Source organism: Carcharodon carcharias, chromosome 3, assembly GCF_017639515.1.
Source record: "Carcharodon carcharias isolate sCarCar2 chromosome 3, sCarCar2.pri, whole genome shotgun sequence".
Taxonomy (NCBI): domain Eukaryota; kingdom Metazoa; phylum Chordata; class Chondrichthyes; order Lamniformes; family Lamnidae; genus Carcharodon; species Carcharodon carcharias.
In genome coordinates, this window is record NC_054469.1 from 69,476,850 (window position 1) to 69,498,064 (window position 21,215).

The 21,215-nt window shown below is 41.6% G+C and overlaps 1 protein-coding gene across 3 annotated transcripts in view; it reads right to left on the reverse strand.

Moving 5' to 3' along the window:
- mindy3 (MINDY lysine 48 deubiquitinase 3) overlaps positions 1 to 21,215 on the reverse strand; it is a 150,114-nt gene that overhangs the window by 115,773 nt on the left and 13,126 nt on the right. For all 3 annotated transcript variants that reach the window (XM_041184573.1, XM_041184572.1, XM_041184571.1), the window contains exons 4-8: positions 16,445 to 16,624; positions 11,988 to 12,039; positions 8,033 to 8,147; positions 7,610 to 7,683; positions 4,903 to 4,982 (exon numbers count right to left, since the gene is read on the reverse strand). In XM_041184573.1, coding sequence (XP_041040507.1) covers positions 4,903 to 4,982; positions 7,610 to 7,683; positions 8,033 to 8,147; positions 11,988 to 12,039; positions 16,445 to 16,624 — 501 coding nt within the window. The remainder of the gene's footprint in view (positions 1 to 4,902; positions 4,983 to 7,609; positions 7,684 to 8,032; positions 8,148 to 11,987; positions 12,040 to 16,444; positions 16,625 to 21,215) is intronic.

Below are 21,215 nucleotides of genomic sequence, written 5' to 3' on the forward strand. Positions count from 1 at the left end.
TCTGGTGGCCCACCCACCATCCCAGGCCTGTGCGCAATTTGGCGGGGGGCAGGGGGGTTAGGGGGAACAAGGCCCAGGGTGTCCCAGCCACCCATGTCCCAACTGAAGCTTAAGCCTGACCTCAGTTTTGAGATTAGCGGGGAGAATTTGGGGTTGGGGTAACCTGGCGGGTCACCTTGCTCAGGTCTTGGGCAGGAAGTTGGCAGGGGCATCTCCCTTAAGGGCCCGCTTTCCACATTGAGAGCACCCCTTCCAAGACCCCACGGGTGCTCCCTCCCTACATGGCCTCTCCATGAAGACTTCCACCTTCTTTCCCTACATCCCGGGCCTCACCTCCCTGACCCACCATGAGACACCACCCCCAACCACCCTCCCCCCAACCCATACTAATCTGGTCCTGGAATCTGAGATTTCAAATCTGGGGACTTCTTGTAGTCCTAGTCTTGGCCATTGCTGCAACTGGCACTACTGGTGCTACAGATTGGCCAGTGGCTCTCTAGGGCTAACGTCCTGTCTCCATCCAATTAATGCTCCTCAGAAAAATCCTGCCCGTTGTGTGAGGGAAGAGAAGAGTTGAGATAGAGTACACTCACTTCCTCCTGGAAATCATGGATAGCTATCAGAAGCAAGGCCCTTACCAAATACCCCCTCCTTAAATCAGGGACTAATAGTAGGAATTGAAACTAGATCCTTTCAGATCTATTTGATGCAGCAATTCACTGGATAAACTAACTGAGCAACAGGCTGGGGACATTGATATTTTATGAGCCTTAAAAATAGATTGAGGCTTATGTTTAACAGACCCTTGAATAATTTGGATCTTTGTTCTTTATTGTACTATTCAAACTATTCACTTTGGACTACTTAAAATTTGCTGACTATGCTCAAAAGAGGCTCAATTACACAGGTATAGATAAAAGCTGCTTTTCAGTTCTTCCATTCAGAAACTAGTGGCCCCGATCAGTATTCAAACATTTATTAATTCACGTCCAGATCTTTAATAGAGCTTACCAATTAACCTCACTCCTTTGCTTCTTCTTCAGATTCTTACAAAGTTCTTCTTTTTAGGTATATATATGCAATTCCCTTTTGAAAGTTATTATTGAATCAGTTTAAGCTCCCCTTTCAAACAAACAGTACATTCCGGATCATGATAACTTCTTCGTAAAAAAAAAAAATCCCATTTCCTTTCTGGTTCTTTTGCCAATTACCTTCATCTGTGTCCTCTAGTTATTGACCCTTACGGTGGTGCAAAAAATTTCTCATTTTTAAAAATACATTCATTTTATTCATTCACCAGAGGAGTGGTACTGAGTAAATTGTTGGAGCTGCGGGCTGACAAGAGCCCGGGTCCTGATGGACTTCATCCAAGGTCTTAAAAGAAGTGTCTAGTGAGATAGTTGATGCATTAGTTTTAATTTTCCAAAACTCCCTAGATTCAGGAAAGGTCCCATTACATTGGAATATAGCAAATGTAACTCCATTGTTCAAAAAGGTAGGGAGACAGAAAGTGGGAAACTACAGGCCAGTTAGCTTAACATCTGCCATAGGGAAAATGTTAGAAGCTATTATTAAAGAAGTTATAGCAGGGCACTTGGATAAGTTCAAGGTCATCAGGCAGAGTCAACATGGTTTTTTGAAAGCGAAATTGTGTTTAAGCAACTTACTGGAGTTCTTTGAGGAAGTAACATGTGCCGTGGAAAAGTGGAACAAGTGGATGTACTGTGCTTGGATTTCCAGAAGGCATTTGTTAAAGTGCCACATCAAAGGTTATAGTGGAAAAAAAAGCTCATGGTATAAGGGTAACATATTGGCATGGACAAAGGTTGGCTGGTTAACAGGAAGCAGAGAGTAGGCATAATTGGGTCTTTTTCAGGTTGGCAAGATGTAACAAGTGGTATGCCACAGCGATCAGTGCTGGGGCCTCAACTGTTTACAATTTATATAAATGACTTAGTTGAAGGGATTGAAAGCATGGTTGCCAAATTTGCCCATGACACATAGGTAGGAAAGTAAGTTGTGAAGAGGACATAAGGAGGCTACAAAAATATATAGATAGGTTAAGTGAGTGGGCAAAGATCTGGCAGATGAAATATAATGTTGGAAAATGTGAAATTGTCCATTTTGGCAGGAAGAATATAAGAGAAGCATATTATCTAAATGGTGAAAGATTGCAGAGCTCTGAGGTACATTGGGATCCGAATGTCCTAATGCATGAATCACAAAAGGCTAGAATGTAAGTATAGCAAGTAATTAGGAAAGCTAATAGAATGTTATCATTTATTGGGAGGGGAATTGAATACAAAAGTAGGGAGGTTATGCTTCAGTTGTAGAGGGCATTAGTGAGACCACGTTTGGAGTATTGTGTACAGTACTGGCCACCTTATTTAAGGAAGCATGTAAATGTGTTGGAAGCAGTTCAGAGAAGGTTTACCAAATTAACACCTGGAATGGGTGGGTTGTCTTATGAGGAAAGGTTAGACAGACTAGGCTTGTGTGCACTGGAGTCTAAAAGAGTAAGAGGTGACTTGATTGGAACATAAGATCCTAAGGAGTCTTGACATGGTAGATGTGAAGAGGATGTTTCTTCTTGTGGAAGAATCCAGAACTAGGGGGTCACTGTTTAAAAAATAAGGGGTCACCCATATAAAACAGGGATGAGGCAAAATTTTTTCACAGAGGGTCATGTGTCTTTGGAAATCTCTTCCTGAAAAGGCAGTAGAAGCAGACTGAATAGTTTTAAGGCAGAGGTGGATAGATTCTTGGTAAGCAAGGGGTGGTAGGTTATCGGGGGTAGGTGGAATGCAGATTTCAGATTACTATCAGATCAGCCATGATCTTATTAAACAGCAGAGCAAGCTCAAAAGGCTGAATGGCCTACTCCTGCTCCTTGTTTGTATGCAGGCATTGCACTGCTGGCTAGGCCAGCATTTATTGCCTGCCCCTAATTGTGCTCAAGAAGGTAGTGGTGAGCTGCCTTCTTGAACTCCTGCAGTCTATGTGGAGTACACCTACAGTGCTGTTCGGGAGGGGTTGACCCAGCGACAGTGAAGGAGCAGCGATATATTTCCAAATCAGTTGAGTGGCTTGGAGGGGAGCTTCCAGGTGGTGGTGTTCCCATCTGCCTGCTGTCCTTGTCCTTCTAAATGGTAGCAATCATGGGTTTGGAAGATGCTGTCTAAGGAGCCTTGGTGAATTCCTGGACTGGATCTTGTAGATGGTTAACACTGCTGCCATTGTGCATTGGTGGTGGTGGGAGTGAATGTTTGTGGATGGGGTGCCAATCAAGTGGGCTGCTTTGTCCTGGATGGTGTCAAACTTCTTCTATGTTGTTGGAGCTGCACTCAGCCAGGCAAATGGAGAGTATTCAATCACACTCCTGACTTGCGCCTTGCAGATGGCGGACAGGTTTTGGGGAGTCAGGAGGTGGGTTACTTGTCGCAGGCTTCCTAGCCTATGACCTGCTCTTGTAGTCACAGTATTTATATGGCTAGTTCAGTTCAGCTTCTGGCCAATGGTAACTCCCAGGATGTTGACAGTAGGGGATTCAGTGATGGTAATGCCATTGAATGTCAAGGGGCGATAATTAGGTTCTCTCTTTTTGGAAATGGTCATTTCCTGGCACTTGTGCGGCATGTATGTTACTTGCCACTTCTTGCCGAGTTTGTACGTGGACTGCTTCAGTATCTGAGGAGTCATGAATGGTGCTGAACATTGTGCAATCATCAGAGACATCCCCACTTCTGATCTTACGATGGAAGGAAGGTCATTGATGAAGCAGCTGAAGATGGTGGGCTGAGGAAACTACCCTTTCTCAGGGTATTCTATCAAAATTCTTCAAAGTGATCACTTGCATCATTTAACATATTTTGCTTGAGTTTGACTCTACAGAATTGGCAGCACACCTCTCAGTAGATAGTCACTGTTTTGAATTAAGCTTTGAATCCAGGCTACGAATATAAATTAGAAACAATAAAGGATCTCAATTCCGATCCCAATTCCTAGGGAACTTTACACCTGCTGCTTCCTATTGGCTAAGCCATTTCTCATCCATTTTCTAATATTTAAACCTTGAATCCCTGCTGTTTCAAGTAGTAGTCCTATGAAAGTTCATCAAAAACGTTATGAAGCCCCAGGAAGTCACATCATTAGGCTTTCCAAAATCCGCTTTGAATGCTACATTCTCAAAAAAGAGCAAGGGAGTCAATCAGGGTGGAGATTCCTCAAGCTGGCTGTTTTTTTATTAAATCATAGAAGTATGACTCAGGTATTCTGAATGCTCAGTTTCATAGATTTAAATTTGTACCTAGTAACTTATGTCAATTATGGAAACAGAGCCTTCAGCCACCTGGTTCCTCTGGAACCTTGCCCTAAACCTCTCCTCCTCTTGATGTCCATAAGGCACTTAATTTCCATTACATTTCAAAGTTTTCTCAAAATCTAATCTCTGAACAGACCTTTAGTTACCCTACTAACTCCACCCCACCCCTAAACCTAACGCATCCCTTCCAAGCTCAGCATCTGCTTTCTTCATACTTATACGTGAAGGACATTTGGATGCTCTTTACATTGAAGGCAATATACAAAATGCAAACTACTGTTCTTTCATACGTATTGATTTCTGTTTAAACTACCAATGCTGTTGGTGAGGAAAATAAATTAAACACAGAACTGTGGTATCTAGGCATAAATTGTAAACAGTGATTCAGTTTGATTATGACCGGCTCAGAAATATATCTAAGCTGGTAGTGCCGATCACAATTAGTATTCACTGTTTAAACAAAAATATTCAAATATAAATTCTCAAAGCAAACCAGTAGAACAAATTAAAATTAGCTTAAAAAGAGTTCTATGATGAAAATCTTCTGAAGGGACATGCATTTTACAAATACACAAACTTACTCATTCCAGAACACTCTCTGTCTCCATCCCATACATTCAGGACTGCATATCCAGTCAGAAGTAAATTGATTAGACTTTGGCTGAAAGAGGAAAAAAAGTATTCAACTCAAGATTCCAAAGAAAAGTGGGGAAATAATGAGAATCAAGTGACACTAACACTCTCCATTTCATCACCGCCAACCCTCCTCCAAGCTCTCATATAAATGATAGGGGCAGTTTGGAGATTTTACTCAGAACAAACTAAAGCGAGTCGAGAGATGTGTACATCTAAGTGCATTATCTTTCAAAGGTGAAAATGAAACTTGGACCCAACCATTAGGTTAATAACATGTGCAATAAAATAAAACAGAATGCTCTTGAATTTTGGACTACCTTAATTAGAATCAGAGTCAGAAATATGCCATCTGACCAGTCCAAATATGTTACTGAATGCATTAACTAATGTGGTACCAGAGGAATCAAGCCCCTCTTTAAAATAAAGTCAATTAGGTGCCACGATAAGCTTAAGATTAAAAACAAAAAAGATTCTCTTATTTTTAAAAGATGGAAAACTCTGGGTTACACATTAGAGGTAACTGTATAGTTACATATTCGTAGATGAGTGTCCACAGACATAAGAGCACACCCCTCCACCCTCAAAAAAAGTCATTGAAAACAATCACCAACCAAAATTCAAGTGGATCTAAAAAATAAAGAACAAGCCAGCATTCACAATCCCATACACAAATTTAACAGCCCACCCTATCAGCCACCTTCCAATTATGAGCAAAATGCTAGATGTTAATAGTGCCATCAGGCAATATTTACTTTTCAATAAACTGCTTATTGATGCTTTGAGTTCTGCTGGAATCACCTGGCTCTAAATTTTATCACAGCTTTCTTCTAGGACATGCAAGATCTGAATGCTAAAGAGATGAGGATGATGCTCTCAATGTCAAGGCAACATTTGACCAAGGCGCCCTAGCAAATGAGGGTCAAAGCTAAAATTCTCTGGTGGCTAGTCATAACTAACAGAAAGGAAAGCAGTCCTGACTGTTGGAAGCCGAGTAAGCATTGCAGGCGCAGGTTATTGGAATTCCTTGGACAGGTGTCCTCAGACCAAACATCTCCACCTACTTCAACAGTGACCTTCCCTCCACAAGATCAGGAGTGATGTTATTTGCTGAAAACTCCCATGTTCAACTACATTCTCAACTTTTCAAATAATAAAGGAGCCTATGCAACCAAATACAGGACAAAAGCAACTCCTCCTTATATAACACTTTAATGTAATAAAACACCCCAAAATGCTTCACGGTGACATAATAAAACTAAATTTGACACCAAGCCACATATGATGATAGGGCAGATGACCAAAAGCTTGTTCAAAGAGGTGGGTTTTAATGAGTGTGTCAAATGAAGAAATGAAAGAGGTGGTTTAGAAAGGAAGTTCTAGAGTTTAGGTCCGAGGTAGCTGAATCTGGACAGCATCCAAGTTTGAACTAACAAGTGGATCATTAATAGAACAATGTCAGGTAATGACAATATTGAACAAGAGACAGCCCAGCTATCTACCTTGGAATTTCTTCATTACCAGCAACATTAAGTCCCTCAACATCAATAATTTGAGGGGGTAGGGTCTCCATCACCGGAAGCTTAAATGCATCAGTCATATCACCAACATGGTTATAAAACAAGGTAGACGCTGGGTATACTACTGTGAACAGTTCAATTCTTGACCCTCCATAGCCTTTTCACCACCTAGGAAGTTTAATCAGGAATAGGCTGAATGTTTCCACCTACTACAACATTCAAGAAGTTTGGAGGAATGTATGGAGGAATTTGCTCGATCAACATACCCACCATTGGACTTCATATCCATCTTTTCAACTGCTAACATGCAGTACCTGCACTTTATGCTATCTACAGAGGGCAGCAATTTATGAGAACATCAACTACAAATTCCCTTCCAAGTCATGCAATTTATTGCTATCCCCTTATTGACCCAGAAACATTCCCCAGGAATCCTACCTAATGTAATTATGGGAGCACCACCACCAAGATGGCAGTGGTTTAAGGAGAAGGCTCACTCATGCCTTTACGACTTGGGTTGGGCAAAACTGCAGCCTTGCTAGTGTCATTCACATTGCGAGAATTAAAAAAGCAGAAAAGATGAAGGGTAAAGGGGAAGGGAAGGATCAGAGAATTGGTGGGTGCGAGGATAGGTGTCAAGACAAAGGCAAGATTTGGGGCTAGGGTAGATGCTTCAACCATTTTCCCTTACAAATGTACTGGATCTCTGCTCTTTTTTGCCAAAATCTCTGCAGCATTTTCCCAATTGCCAACTTGACCACCACCTATTTGCAGTGGGATGGAGTACATAAAAAAGTTACTACTCTTGACTACCATCCAATTACTCCTGTGCAGACAAGATCCTCTCCATGTTTAGGTAAAGCTCAGAAGAAGTATGACTTAGACTGCCCTAATCTATGAACAGTAACCTTGTAAAAAATCAACTCATGCAGCTGGACAATTTGTTTGATGATATGGTATTAGGCCTTGTGACAACCTATGTGCCCTTACTCAAAAGGACCAACAGGAACCCTGCTCATTTTGAAATGGCTGCTTCTAAAGGGAAGTTAAAAGCCCTGTTTTACCAAGAAATTACTTTACATCATTTTACAATAAATTACAAATTAGAATCTATGCAAAACAGGTGATAAACTACCTTCCATGACCATATACGGGGTCAATTAAAGGTTCAGCTGTGTCTTCAATTTCATTTCTAATGTTTGCAATGCCCTAAAAAAAGAAAATATAATTCAACTCAGAAAACAGAGTACAGTGGTGCAAGTTGCAAAACAACGATTCAGCAAATAAAACTAGCTCGCTCACATTGCTTCTAAATAAATATAGGCAATATTGCTGGTAATGAAGACAGCAAATGGTGTCAGCTCTAATCAATTATTTGAAACTTAATAAATACAAATTTGAAAATAAGACATCTAGTTAACATTTAGTTTACAGATACAAGGTTAGGCCTATTTTCAAATGATTACTCATCATATGCAAGGTTTGTCTTGGCATAATTCAACAATTTGTTTTAGTTGGTCTCTGTTTGGTCTGAGGTCAGGAATTGGAGTAAACCAACCTTTGTTAAAATGACAGAGTAAAGAAAAAGGAGGACTCCAAACCGATTCTTCCAAGTTGAATACTGATCCACAATTGCCTCTTTCAGCTCAGTTAGAGTTGCATATGTATGTTTTCTGAAAAATGAAGATCTTAAAAACTTAGAATCCTTGAATATTAAGTCCATACTTAAAATAAACTCATCTCTGAAAATAAGAACTTCTACGCAATGAGTTATGAATACTGTGAAGCAAGATGCAATGAAGGTCACCGAATACCTTAAGCTTATATTCACCAATCTTATTACATGCTTCAAAAGAAGCGGAATTGTACTCGAAACATATTAAACAAATATTAAACCATACAATTTTCACTATGAATACTTTGTGAATCTCAAATTATTGCAGCTGTAAAAGCTCCTAGTTATATGGGGAAAACTCAAAATTGATTCCGTGAGAAAGCTGAGCAACAGGTGAAGGAAGGATCAAAAAGGTAGCTTGGATTAAACTTAAGATCTGAAAACAAGTGGTTAGAAGTAAAAACAAATAAGTCAATCTAGTGTATAAAGGATGCCATTTGCAATATAACCTGTGATTTGAGCTATTAGTTGTTCTTTCGAGCTTTGGACTTAAATTTTTACTTTCAAATCATTAGATTGGAAAAGAACATTCCTTAATTTTCAATAGAAAAAGCCAGAAAGAATGTGAAATAAAGCTACATTCTGATAAATGGTTGCACTCAAGAATCGATTCAGTTCAATGTGTGCATTGTCAAACAAACTGATAATGATTCTGAAGAAACCTCACAAAAACATTTGCAAGGCTGGGAATTCGTATAGGTTATTTACATAAAAAAGACAAGCACATCTTTTTTGTAATTCCAAAGATCTCCCTGGAGAACAATACTGCCAGAACATTCCCCTGTTAACTTTGAATGCTGAATGGTGATCCAAATTAGCACAGTGATGTGCGCCAATTCTGAACAATATATTCTCAGAAGATTATATTTAGATTATATTTTTCAGTCTCATTAAACTAAGTAATGGTTGGGGGGAGGGGGCGGAGAGCAGGGAATTGGCCTTCAGCTTTTGGAAAAGATGGCGGCAACTTAATGACAGCATAGATGCAGATGAATCTAAGATTGAAAAGGAGAAAGCTATTGGGAAAAGGACAATGCTGATTGGCTTGAAACAATGTAATTTCTAAACATTTCCTGGAAAATTCTCTTAGATCAGTTTCAGCTGTAAAGTAAGGAACTGATCCAACAACTGAGCTGAAGACAAGTTATTTAAAAGGGTGAATTTAACAACTACAGCTTGCATATTAATTATAGTCCATTTATAGCTGCCTCTGATTCAAACACAGACAGCTGTGACATTACAGGCTTTACTTAAAGCGTTTCTGCAGTTTGGATTGCAAATTGCAAAGTGCTCCAAACTGCTGCCATTTGGCCTACTTGATTTATCATAGGACCTCTTGCATATTACATCTTGTTCCAAGACATTTTATAAAAGCTGACAAACTTGAAATCCACATCCACTCTGAGTAATGGTCCCATAAGAAGTCAGGATGTAGGAAACGAGTAGCCCAAGAGATGAGGTACAGAATGTTAAAGGCATTTGAAAGTTTGTATTTCTTTCATAATCAATGAGTCTCAGCTGGTTTTATTTAATTTGTGTTAATTTTAATATACCTTTCATATGTATATTGAAACCTCATGTAAATGTAAACACATCCATATGGCTAAAATGTAGAAAGGCAAGATATTATCCTTGAAAACAATACAGCTGTACAGGTAAACTAAAAAGCAGAGGCACAACTGAGTTTATCATTTTGCCAGCTCCCTCAAGTGATTCTTCTCTCCACCTCCCCAGAAAAAATCGAAGTTTTAAATTAGTCTTGTAAACTTTGTGAAGTTTTTCCACCCAACGTTGATTTAAAAGGTTTGGTAGCACCTCAAAGAATAATCAAAATAACTGAAACTGGCCATAGTTTTCATGGTGAAGTTTGAACATTTTGCCCATTCAATCTCTCCTAAAACAAATTTTCCTCATCACCATGGCATTTACAGGTTAATTGTTCTGACCGGGAGAACAAACTGCTTTTTCTCCTTCATCTCTCTACAAGCAATGGTCAGTTTTGTAGGGCAGCAGATGGTTTTGAAAAACAAAAGCCAGTGAATGCTGGAAATCTGAAATAAAAACAGAAAATGCAAGCAACACTCAGCAGGTCTGACAGCACCAGTGGATACACTCTCCACAAATGCTGCCTTACCTGAGTGTTTCCTGCATTTTCTGTTTTTATTAATGGTTTATAAAAATGCATTTTCAACAGCAGCTTGAAGTTCTACGAAATATATGTATTTTGTTATAATTTATAAGATTATGATGTTTTGGTACTGTGTCTTTAAGATAAAATGAAGGGGGTCATGTGGCCTGTTCTGAAGTCTGTTGGACAACAAGCCTGGGTGCTTTGATTGTTAGAGAGTAAAGAGGACCTAGATTGTTTTACTAGGAGAAAAGTGAAAGGTGTTTATACTTGGAGATAACAACATATGGGTTGCTGCCATCAGTGGAAAGGCTGAGAGTTTCCAAAGTCCCAAAAAATTGCTGAGAATGTCCAGTTGTGCTCTAAACTGTCCATTTAATTCCAAGATAAAAAGGCTGGGGTCCAAGGTTAGCTAATCAGCATTTCTACCTAGATACAGGGCCTGAGAGATGGGCTTTGAGAGAGGAGATATTTTCCTGAAAACGCTCAGACAAGGTCAGTCTGCCAGGGTCCAGTAAAGGGAGAACAATTATAGCCAGCAAGATGCTGTAGTTCACCATGCAAGGATGCAGGCGGGAGCTCACACTTATTTTGGAAAGGCTAAAGTCATGAGGAGTTAAGACGAGGTTGGAAGATTTTGCTGAGCTTTAGTTGGAATGAGAAGTCTGGAGGAACACCCACAACATGAAACACAGTCCTGGAGTTATAAGTTTCCAGGCTAGGGAAGGAAAAGATAGGAAGAAAAACCCTCAGAAGCTAAGAATCATTTTGGACTGCTTCTGGAAGAACTGAATGTCTATTTAAAGGACAGTGTAACATGCAACTGTCAAGTTTGTCTTTGGTTGTGCTAAAAGTAAAAAGGAATGTTTTGTTATTTAAAGTATAAGCTGGCTACAAAAGATAGTGTTTAGTCATCAGACTTTTATTGTAACAAAAGACTAAAAGCACTAAGATGTGAAATCATGTTGAGTCATCCTTTCAGTTATTAACTGGAAGTTCAAATTTTTTAAGTCATCAGTCTCAATGCTGTGAAATTCAAATCTTAATGTGAATTCTGACCTAGTTATACAAAGGTGAAATCAACTTTGAATTTATCTTAATAAGGTTCTAAAAGAACATTTAAAAGTCTGAGTCAAATTTTCAACATAATTACAACATATATATGAACATATTCCAAGTTAATTATATTTTAAGCCTTTTCCCCATACCATAGCTTTCACAGGATAAAGCAAGTTAAGTTAAACAAAGGTTTATTAACCAGATTAAAGGTTTGTCCAAATGGGAATGAGTCAATGACTAGCTTAGCTATATAGACAAGCAAGGTCCCAGATATAATTCACAGTCCATGCCCAGTTGCCTGATCTTCATCTGGGCAGCAATAGTGACACTAGAATTGGGCATGGTGGCCCTCAGATGGGAACACAGTTCGCACTGCAGATGGTTATGCAGCGACAATAGCTGGAGTACATGTACTTAGACATCTCTTTAACATGGCAACACTGTGTCAAGGGTCACATAAAATTATTTGGGCAAGATATTAGAGGTCATCTCAGGCCTCTGGAACCGTACTCCAGATAGGAGCAAACATCTATAGGAGAGAAGGGGAGGACATCGATCAAGAAACATCAGGTGGTACAAAAAAAATCATTTTAACATAATAAACAGTATTCAATGCCCACTTAAGTTTCCTAGTAGCAGTGAGTTACTTACTGAATCAGTGCATGAAATCTCTCAGAACCAAGCTCCTCTGCAGCCAAGGCAGCTATACATAAAACCAGACACTTTTCAGCACCACAGACAGCAATAAAACAAACAAGATTATACATTGCAAAGCTTGGTCACAAAGCATTTAGTATTAAAGGTTAATTAACGTAAGTGATCAGCTGTTCATCAAATTACTTCTTTTAAAAAAAGTAATTAATAAACATCTCCAGAGATAGCCTAGCATTTAAAACATTGTACTTAAATGAAATTTCAAATAAACTTCAACCAAACCATTATTCTAACAATTGTCAACAGCTACAAAAAACATTGACACTGAGTTAAAAGAAATGCTTTCAACTTCCAATTATACTCTCACTCATTAGCACAAATCTATTTTCCTTCTAAGTAACTAATTATTCTGCAAAACAAGCATATCCCTATTCTAAAATGAATACATAGGCTACTTAAAATGTAATATTCCTGTGTTGTGATTTGTCTGTATTGAGTGTAAAGTAGATTAAATATTGCTGCATCACTATACAACCAGGATAACATTCTAATAATCTTGAAAATAGCAGTTAATTTCTCATTAAACTATGTATTTGAATTTTGTTTAAATTTCAACAACTTGGCCTTTAACATAATGAAACCTCCCAAGGTGCTTCACAGGAGTGTTAGGGTATGACACCGAGTAACATAAAGAGACATTAGCTCAGATGACTAAACATTTGGTGACAGGAGTGTAGTAAAAACCTTCTTTCTTTAGATTCCACTGTACCATGTGACATTCTTGACAACATATGAATGTACCAATTAGGAGCAGGGGTAGGCCATTAAACACTTTGAGCCTACTCCACAATTTGAAAAGATCATGGCTGATCTGATTGTGGCTTCAACTTCACTTCCCTGCCTACCACACTCCCACCCTTTTACTCCCTTGATAGCCAAACATCTAGCTAACTCAGCCTTAAAAACAATCAATGACCCTGCCTCCTGCGCTCTCTGGGGAAGAGAGCTCCACAGACTCACAACTCAGAAAAATTTTCTCCTCATCTCCATCTTAAATGGGAACTCCTTATATGGTCTCTCCCACAAGGGGAAACATTCTCTCATCATCCAACCTGTTAAGTCCCCTCAAGATCATATAAGTTTCAATAAGATCACCTCTCATTTTGCTAAACTCCAGTGAATACAGGCCCAGCCTGTCCAACCTTTCCTCATAAGGTAACCCCTTCGTCCCAGGAATCAGTCACGTGAACCTTCTCTGAACTAAAGCATTATGTTCTTTGCTAAATAAGGAGACCAAAATTGCACACATGGAAGGAGCCATCAACAGTGCTATCAAGCAGCACTTGCTTTGCAAGAACCTGCTCACTGATGCCCAGTTTGGGTTCCGCCAGGGCCACTCAGCTCCTGACCTCATTACAGCCTTGGTTCAAACATGGACAAAAGAGCTGAATCCAGAGGTGAGGTGAGAGTGACTGCCCTTGACATCAAGGCTGCATTTGACCAAGTGTGGCATCAAGGAGCCCTAGCAAAAAGGCAACGGGAATCAGGGGGAAAACTCTCCACTGTTTTCAGTCATACCTAGCACAAAGGAAGATGGTTGTGGTTTTTTTTATTCATTCATGGGATGTGGGCTTCACTGGCTGGGCCAGTATTTATTGCCCATCCCTAGCAGCCCTTGAGAAGGTGGTGGCGAGCTGCTTTCTTGAACCACTGCAGTCCAAATGATGTAGGTACACCCACAGTGCTGTTAGGAAAGGAGTACCAGGATTTTGATGCAGTGACAGCTGTTGGAGTTCAATCATCTCAGTTCCAGGGCATCGCTGAAGGAGTTCCTCAGGGCTGTATCCTAGGTTCAACCATCTTCAGCTGCTTCATCAATGACCTTCCTTCCATCATAACGTCAGAACCGGGGATGTTCACTGATGATTGCACAATGTTCAGCACCATTTGCAACTCCTTAGATAGTGAAGCAGTCCATGTCCAAATGCAGCATGCCCTGGACAATATCCAGGCTGACAAGTAACATTCATACCACATCAGTGCAAAGCAATGACTATCTACAATGAGAGAGAATCTAGCCACTGCCCCTTGACATTCAATGGCATTGCTACCACTGAATCCCCCTCTATCAACATCCTCCATGGGTGGGTGGGTGGGGGGTTTACCAGAAACTGAACTGGACTAGCCATATAAATACTGAGGCTGCAAGAATAGGTCAAAATCTAGGACTCATGCATGAATAACTCATCGTCTGACTCCCCAAAGCCTGTCCACCATCTACAAGGCACAAGTCAGGAGTGTGATGGAATAATCTTCATTTGCCTGAATATGAGTGCAGCTCCAACAACACTCGAGAAGCTTGACACCATCCAGGACAAAGCAGCCGGCTTAATTGGCACCCCATCCACAAATATTCACTCCCTCTACCACCGAGCAACAGTGGCAGCAGTGTGTACCACCTAAAGATGCACTGCAGGAACTCACCAAGGCTCCTTCAGCAGCATCTTCCAACCCCACGACCACTACCATCCAGAAGTATGAGGGCAGCAGATAATTGGGAACACCAGCACCTGGAAGTTCCCCTCCAAGTCACATGCCATCCTAACCTGGAAATATATCGCCGTTTCTTCATTGTCACTGGGTTAAAATCTTGGAACTCCCTCCCTAACAGCACTGTGGGTCTACCTACTTCCACAGGGACTGCAGCAGTTCAAGAAGGCAGCCCACCACCACCTTCTCAAGGGTAATTAGGGATGGGCAATAAATGCTGGCCCAGCCAGAGACGCCCACATCCTGTAAATGAATTTTAAAAATCTCCTCTTGTCCCACAATCCATCAAGTTATCTGCATTCCTCCAATTTGGGTCTCTTGAGCATCCACAATTTTAATCGCTCCACCATGTCTTCAGCTATCAGGGGCTTAAGTACTGGAGTCCCCTTTCTGAACTTCTCAACCTCTTCCCTCTTTTACAACCTACCTCTTTTTATTATCTGCCTGAACATCTCCTTATGTGGCTCGGTGTCAAATGTTGCTTTAAAACACACCTGTGAAGCGTCTTGGGGCTTTTAATGTTAAAGTGCTTTATAAATACAAGTTGTTGTTGCATCACATCCAAGCCTCATTCAACACTTTTCACCTTTGGACAGATCCCTTTCTCTCACTCTGGTTACCAATACCAACTCTCGCACCAGAACTGCTGGCCCACCTGAGATATCCAACTCAACATAGCCCAGAAAATGAAGGTTAGGCCAGAGAAGTCCCTTTGGCAACTACAGTATTACTATCAGAGGACAATCCTCTCACTGAACCACTCAGAACTACAACTTCCATTATGTATTAAATCCTTGCTGTGTCAATCTTCAAAGGAGCCAATTTCTCCACCAACTTTTTAACAAATTGAAAGGAAAAATATTCAGTAATACAAAGAACAGAAAATTTATAACAGATGGTCAGCACCTGAAAGAAATATATCCTGTAACAGACGAGTCCTACCCAAAATTAGTATATTTTTCTCCCTCAGACACTGGCAGTCTGTTGTGCATCAAGTTTCCAGCATCTGATGTTTATCCATTTTATCTCTTTGGCAACTTCCACCTTTCTCACTTACAAACGCATTATAGGACATAATGTATGTCAGAAGACAAGATAGTCACTGCATTGCCGTGATTACAGCAGGTGAGTTTGGTCACAGTAGCCATGGAAAGACAACTGCCAACCTTAATTCACAAGGCAAGAAATAAAGTGGAGAATAAAATTACCCAAATCCATCATGATCTTATCACCCTACAAAAATGACCAACTGCAAAGAGAAATTAAATCCACTGTATACTGCACAGAATTCACATTCAATCTTCATGTATTTCTTTGTTTTACAATAATCTTGCCAGGGAAACACTCCAGTAAAGTCTCTTGCAAACAACTGCTAAATGCATCATAGCAGCCCACAAAATCATGCTATCCTTAAAGGGGAGCAAGACCTAACAATAACTTTATAGTTACCTACAACATTAATGCTTGGATTCCACTTTTGATCAAAAGAAACAGTTTGTAAACTGATGAAGTGATTGCCACAAGTTTTTGGTATGACTCAAATTAGTTTGTATTCAAAAACCAAGACTATTTTCCTCAGGTCTTCAGACTTTCCTAAAAGTGCAAAAAACATTGCACATTTCCCAGACAGACTGAACTATCTCTCACAAGATGTTACACTTAAATGACAAACATCAAAGCAAAAATATTGTTTCCCAAAATCTGAATCCATCATATTTTTTGTGCAACATTTACATTTGAAATATTAAATGTTTCCATCTGCAAATCACAACTATTAATATTTTTAAGATTTGAAAAGACATGCAAACTGCATACATTAGGCAAGCAAAATCGCTTTTTTTTTAAAAAGGAATGAAATATTCACCATCATATATTATTATTTATCCAAAAAGGTGGTTTCTTACAGAGCTGTTCCTCTTCAGTCCCCTGACTGGACTCTGGCTGATTTTCAGAAATACTGGCATGTTCCTCTGATGATTTTTCTTTTGCCAACATTACCAAACAGAAGGGAGTGGTGTTGTTTAATCTAGCAGTTTCTAGAATTTCACTCAGAGTGAGGCAGAAAAGATTCTTATGCTCTTCGTCTAAAATTAATAGAAATTTAAAAGCTGTTTGTAACAGGCATAGCCAGTCAAATATTCATGAAAAGGGTATCATACAAGTTATTTTCATTTTTGGCAGTTTGAATATTTCCTGATAATTCACAGAGAGATATAGAGGAGCAGAGAGTTAAACATGATCTAAGATGACAGCCTTGGCACAGTATTAGCGTACTCAACTGTGTAGAAGATAATTGTGGGCTCAAGTTCCAATCCAGGATAGACAGACCGCAAGTTGTTGCCGTTATGTACATAACAACGTTTCCCGTGGTGAGATAAGGCTAGTTAATCAGTTCTATCTAACTTTCTAGTGCTGTTGGTTGAGTATGAATATTGGTCAGGACACTGGGAGAAACATTTTTGCTAGTATTTAAAGTGTCATGGAACCTTTTACATTCATCTATAAGGGCAGATGAGCTCTTCATTTACTGCCTGATACAAAAAGCAGTACAGTTGACAGTGCCACACTCCCTCACCACTGCAGAGGCTTGTCAGTCTATATTACATACTGAATTTTTTGGAGTCAGGCTTGATCACTGATTTACAGGCAAGAGTGCTACTGCTGAGCCAAGGCAATACTACAGATGCTGGCAAAAAAGAGTGGCACAAAAGTCATGACAAGAAGTGAGCTATGTTGACAGGAGAGACAAAACCTTTAAATCACAGATCTTCTAAATTAGGCTCAGCACAAAAGTTAGCAATTAACTGGTTTTCTGCAACAAACTCACTTTGCCTTATAAAATAAAAATAAATCCTCAAATTTTACAGAATTATACTATTTAAAGCACTAGTCTTGAATCTTGCAACATAAAAAGGCATTCATATTGATGATACTCCTCAGGAGCTTGCTCCCTCTTGGCCCATGTATAGTTTCATGCTGCAACAACACCTGACAAAGCTATAGGAACCTTCCTGGTGGCTTGCAAGCACTGTCCCTGGAACAACAATACTCACTCTGATTTGCAGATGCTCCAAATGCAGTGAGATTTTGGAACTATTCTCTACAATGGTAAGGGTGACAAGCAACCGACTGTCAAGTCACAGGAGCAATGCCAAAGCAGTTCATGAAAGCACATGAGGGCACTAGCAGTGCGAAAGCTTACTTAGGGCAGCAACCTTTATCATTACCTACCTGCCAGAACCAACGGTTCCCTTGTCTAGGCTGCTTGAAAGTAAACTCCAGAAAAGGAGCAAATTCAAATGCTGTGGCCCAAAAACTGGTTGGACCTTTGAAACTAAAATAGGTTGGGCAGTTTAATAAATTAATTCTTGAAATGTGGGCATTGCTGGAAGGGTAGCATTTGGCTCCCAATCATAGCTGACCATCATGTGGCAGTGGGCCTTCTTTTGTTTTATACAACTTAGTGGCTCGATGGACCACTTCAGGGGGGCAGTGAAAAGTTAACCACATTGGTGTGGGACTGGAGTCACACATAGCCCAGGATGGGCAAATGCTGCACAATTTCTTCCCTATCGGTCATTTGTGAACTAGTTGGGTTTTTATGGTATTTTACAGTCATTGTTATCATTTTGTGCGTCAGCTGTGGCTTATCGTAACACACCTGCCTTTGAATCACAAGGCTCTAGGTTCAAGTCCTACTCCACGCTTTGAACACACAAATCAAAGCTGACAATCTAGTACAGTATTGAGGGAGCATTGTTGTAATATAAGGGGTTAACATGGTGTCCCAATACATGCAAGATTGGATCCAGGCACCAGTCGACCTAGAACACAAGACGTTGCTAAGAGACTTCCTGTTATCTACTGAAGGGAGTCGGAGCCGAAACCGCATGGGAAACAATGTGTTGGACGAGTGCCCAACGCGGACTCAGTGAACTCGGCAAGTAGCGCATATATAAGCCTGGAAAGTCCCCAGTTCGGGGAGTCTGCTCTGGGTTAAGCTAATCGCTGAGCGTGGGTCACAGGCGGCACCTCCGCAGAACTGACGGCTCCCAGTTCCAGTAATTCGTGGAGTAAGTATATAGCCAATTATGCCAGACCCGTTGTGAGTATCGGACCTGGTTTCTATCCTATGTAGGCTAGGTAGGAAACAAGCAAAATAAAATAATATTATCCTAGCAAGCTAGTCTCCTGTTCTTTGTTTCCGCATCAAACTACCCGCCTGCGAACCTGATCCTCATAATTTCTTAGAACATTTTGGCGTAGTCGGCAGGATCAATCGCAATTGAGGAGGGATTTTGATGCGAAACAATGTTTGGGAAAAGGAATAAGAAACCAGAAGGGCAGGCCGAGGCGGTTGCGGTCCCAGGATGGCAAGGGCCGTGGCATAGTGTAGCGGCCTGTTTGCGGAAGGGTGGGGGGCGACCGGAAAACTGGGAGGCCGAAGGCGTAGGAACCACCCCAGGGTCGCTGCTGTCCACCCTTGAGAAAATCCCGGTCCCCTCAAGGAACCCCTTGCCAGGGATCCAGAGGCGGATGTGGGCTTGTGCGGCGGCTTGTAAGCAGCAGTCTGACAGGCGTCAGAAGTTGGAGGCTGAAATAGCAACCCTTAAGCATGAGCAGGGGCTCAGTAGCGGGGATGCCTCCGTGTTAAGACAAGAAATTATAAAACTAAAGGCAGAAATAGCAGCACTAACGGAATTAGCGGGGCGGGCGATCACACATTTGTCGTCTAGTAAGCGGAAGAGTGAGCGAAAGCGCCCGCGCTCCGTGAACCCCACTCAAATAAGGGCGTTTGTGGCACAGCTAAATAATGGGGACGGCTGGGATATTGACCACTGGGACGGGAATATATGGGGGGACTCGGATGATCAGTACGAAGATGAGCTGCCACCCCAGGTGCGAGCGAATCCGGTCGTCCGGAGAAAACAGGTTCAGAGACGGCCTCCTGTTAGGTTTGAAGTGTTGTTGGATGATGAGGGAAATCCCCAACGAAACGAGCGAGGCGAGCCTATCCATCATGAGATCCCCCAGTTGCAACCTCCTCCGGAATTCTCCGAGTTAACGGAGGATTTTACTACGGAGGAAGTATTATACATTACTCAAAAGACCCGCCGAAATCCTGGGGAGCCCATTGAATTGTGGTTGGTGAGGCTTTTGGAAGAAGGAGGACAGCAAGTCCAGGTAGACTTTCAGGATGCGCCCAAATTTGGGGGATTGGCCAAAGATGCGGCAATAGACCTGGCATATAGACGACAGGCCAAAGATATGGTAGGGGAGAGGGGTACGGGGACTCTGTTCGGGATGTACGCCCGAGCGGTAGCAGAACAATACCCGTTCCCGTCTGACTGGCCACCCCTGGAAGGAATATGGACCACGATTAAGGAAGGAATACAAAGATTGACCCGGCTATGTGTACGGGATGCCTTGTTGTTAGGAGTCTTGGATGAGGTAGAAAATGTCAACGTGAGCAAACAAGCCAGGGATCACCTGGTAAAAACGGCTCCCCCACATTATAAGCCGTTGCTACTTACCATAATGCTGAGTGGCAAGGGAGAAACGTTGGGGGAGGCTCGGAGTATGATGCGGGAGATGGGAGGATTGGGAGACTGGGGGGTGCAAGGCCGGGGTAATAATGGGACTAGGGAGGGACGTCGCTCGGAAACTCGGGGTGACTCTAGATTCAACCCCAATCAAGGAGGCAACCCCGGGCCCTCCCGCCGAGCCCTATGGCAAGCGCTGATGCAAGCACAAGTCCCGGTTGCGGACATTGATGGGAGGCCCACGAGAGAGCTGCAAGAAATGTGTAAACGAAAGGGACTTAAAGTGTCCAGGGTAGAAACCGAGGCCCGTGAACCACGGGTAACGGCAGAGGAATTGGTAGAACTATTAATACAGAAATGTCAGTTCAGGGAGACGGGGAACGTTACCTCAGATAGAGGGAGGACTCCCACTCGACCGCAATGGGAGTCCTCCGAGGAGGAGGAAGGAGAGGTGACAACCCCTTACAGAGAATGTTGCAAGGTGGACCGGCGCACTCGCAATGCGAATAAGAAGGGGAAGAATAAGAGAGGAAGAGGTGCTAAACGCCTGTACCCGGCGTTGTCAGAAGAGGATGAGTGGGAGGACCAATAGGGATTGGGCCAAGCCCCGAAGATTTGCCCACAAACGAGCCAATGGTCGGCCGATGACATCAGACCACATGTGGCGGTGACCATTTATTGGCGCAAATCTGTTCAGACGGTTATGGCTCTAGTGGACACGGGGGCGGAGGCCACCCTAATCCATGGAACTCCCCATAAGTTTAAAGGAACCCCAGTCACATTAGTGGGATTGGGAGGAAATTTGATAGAAGGAAAAATGGTGCAATTACCCTTAAGAATAGGGGCAATGCCGATTAGGACCCATTCTGTAATCATAACACCGGTCCGCGAGTGGATCCTAGGAATGGACGTGCTGGCAGGGCTAACCCTATACCTGCGACACGGTAAATTTGAATTTGGAACCTTAATACATTGTCGCACGGTATTGGTGGGAAAGGTGAAAATGGACCCCTTTCCCATCCCAATAGCCGAAAAGGTGATCAGCCTACGACAGTATAGAATTCCCGGTGGACACAAAGAGATCTCCGCCACCATTAAGGAATATTTAGAAGCGGGGGTACTAAAAACGTGT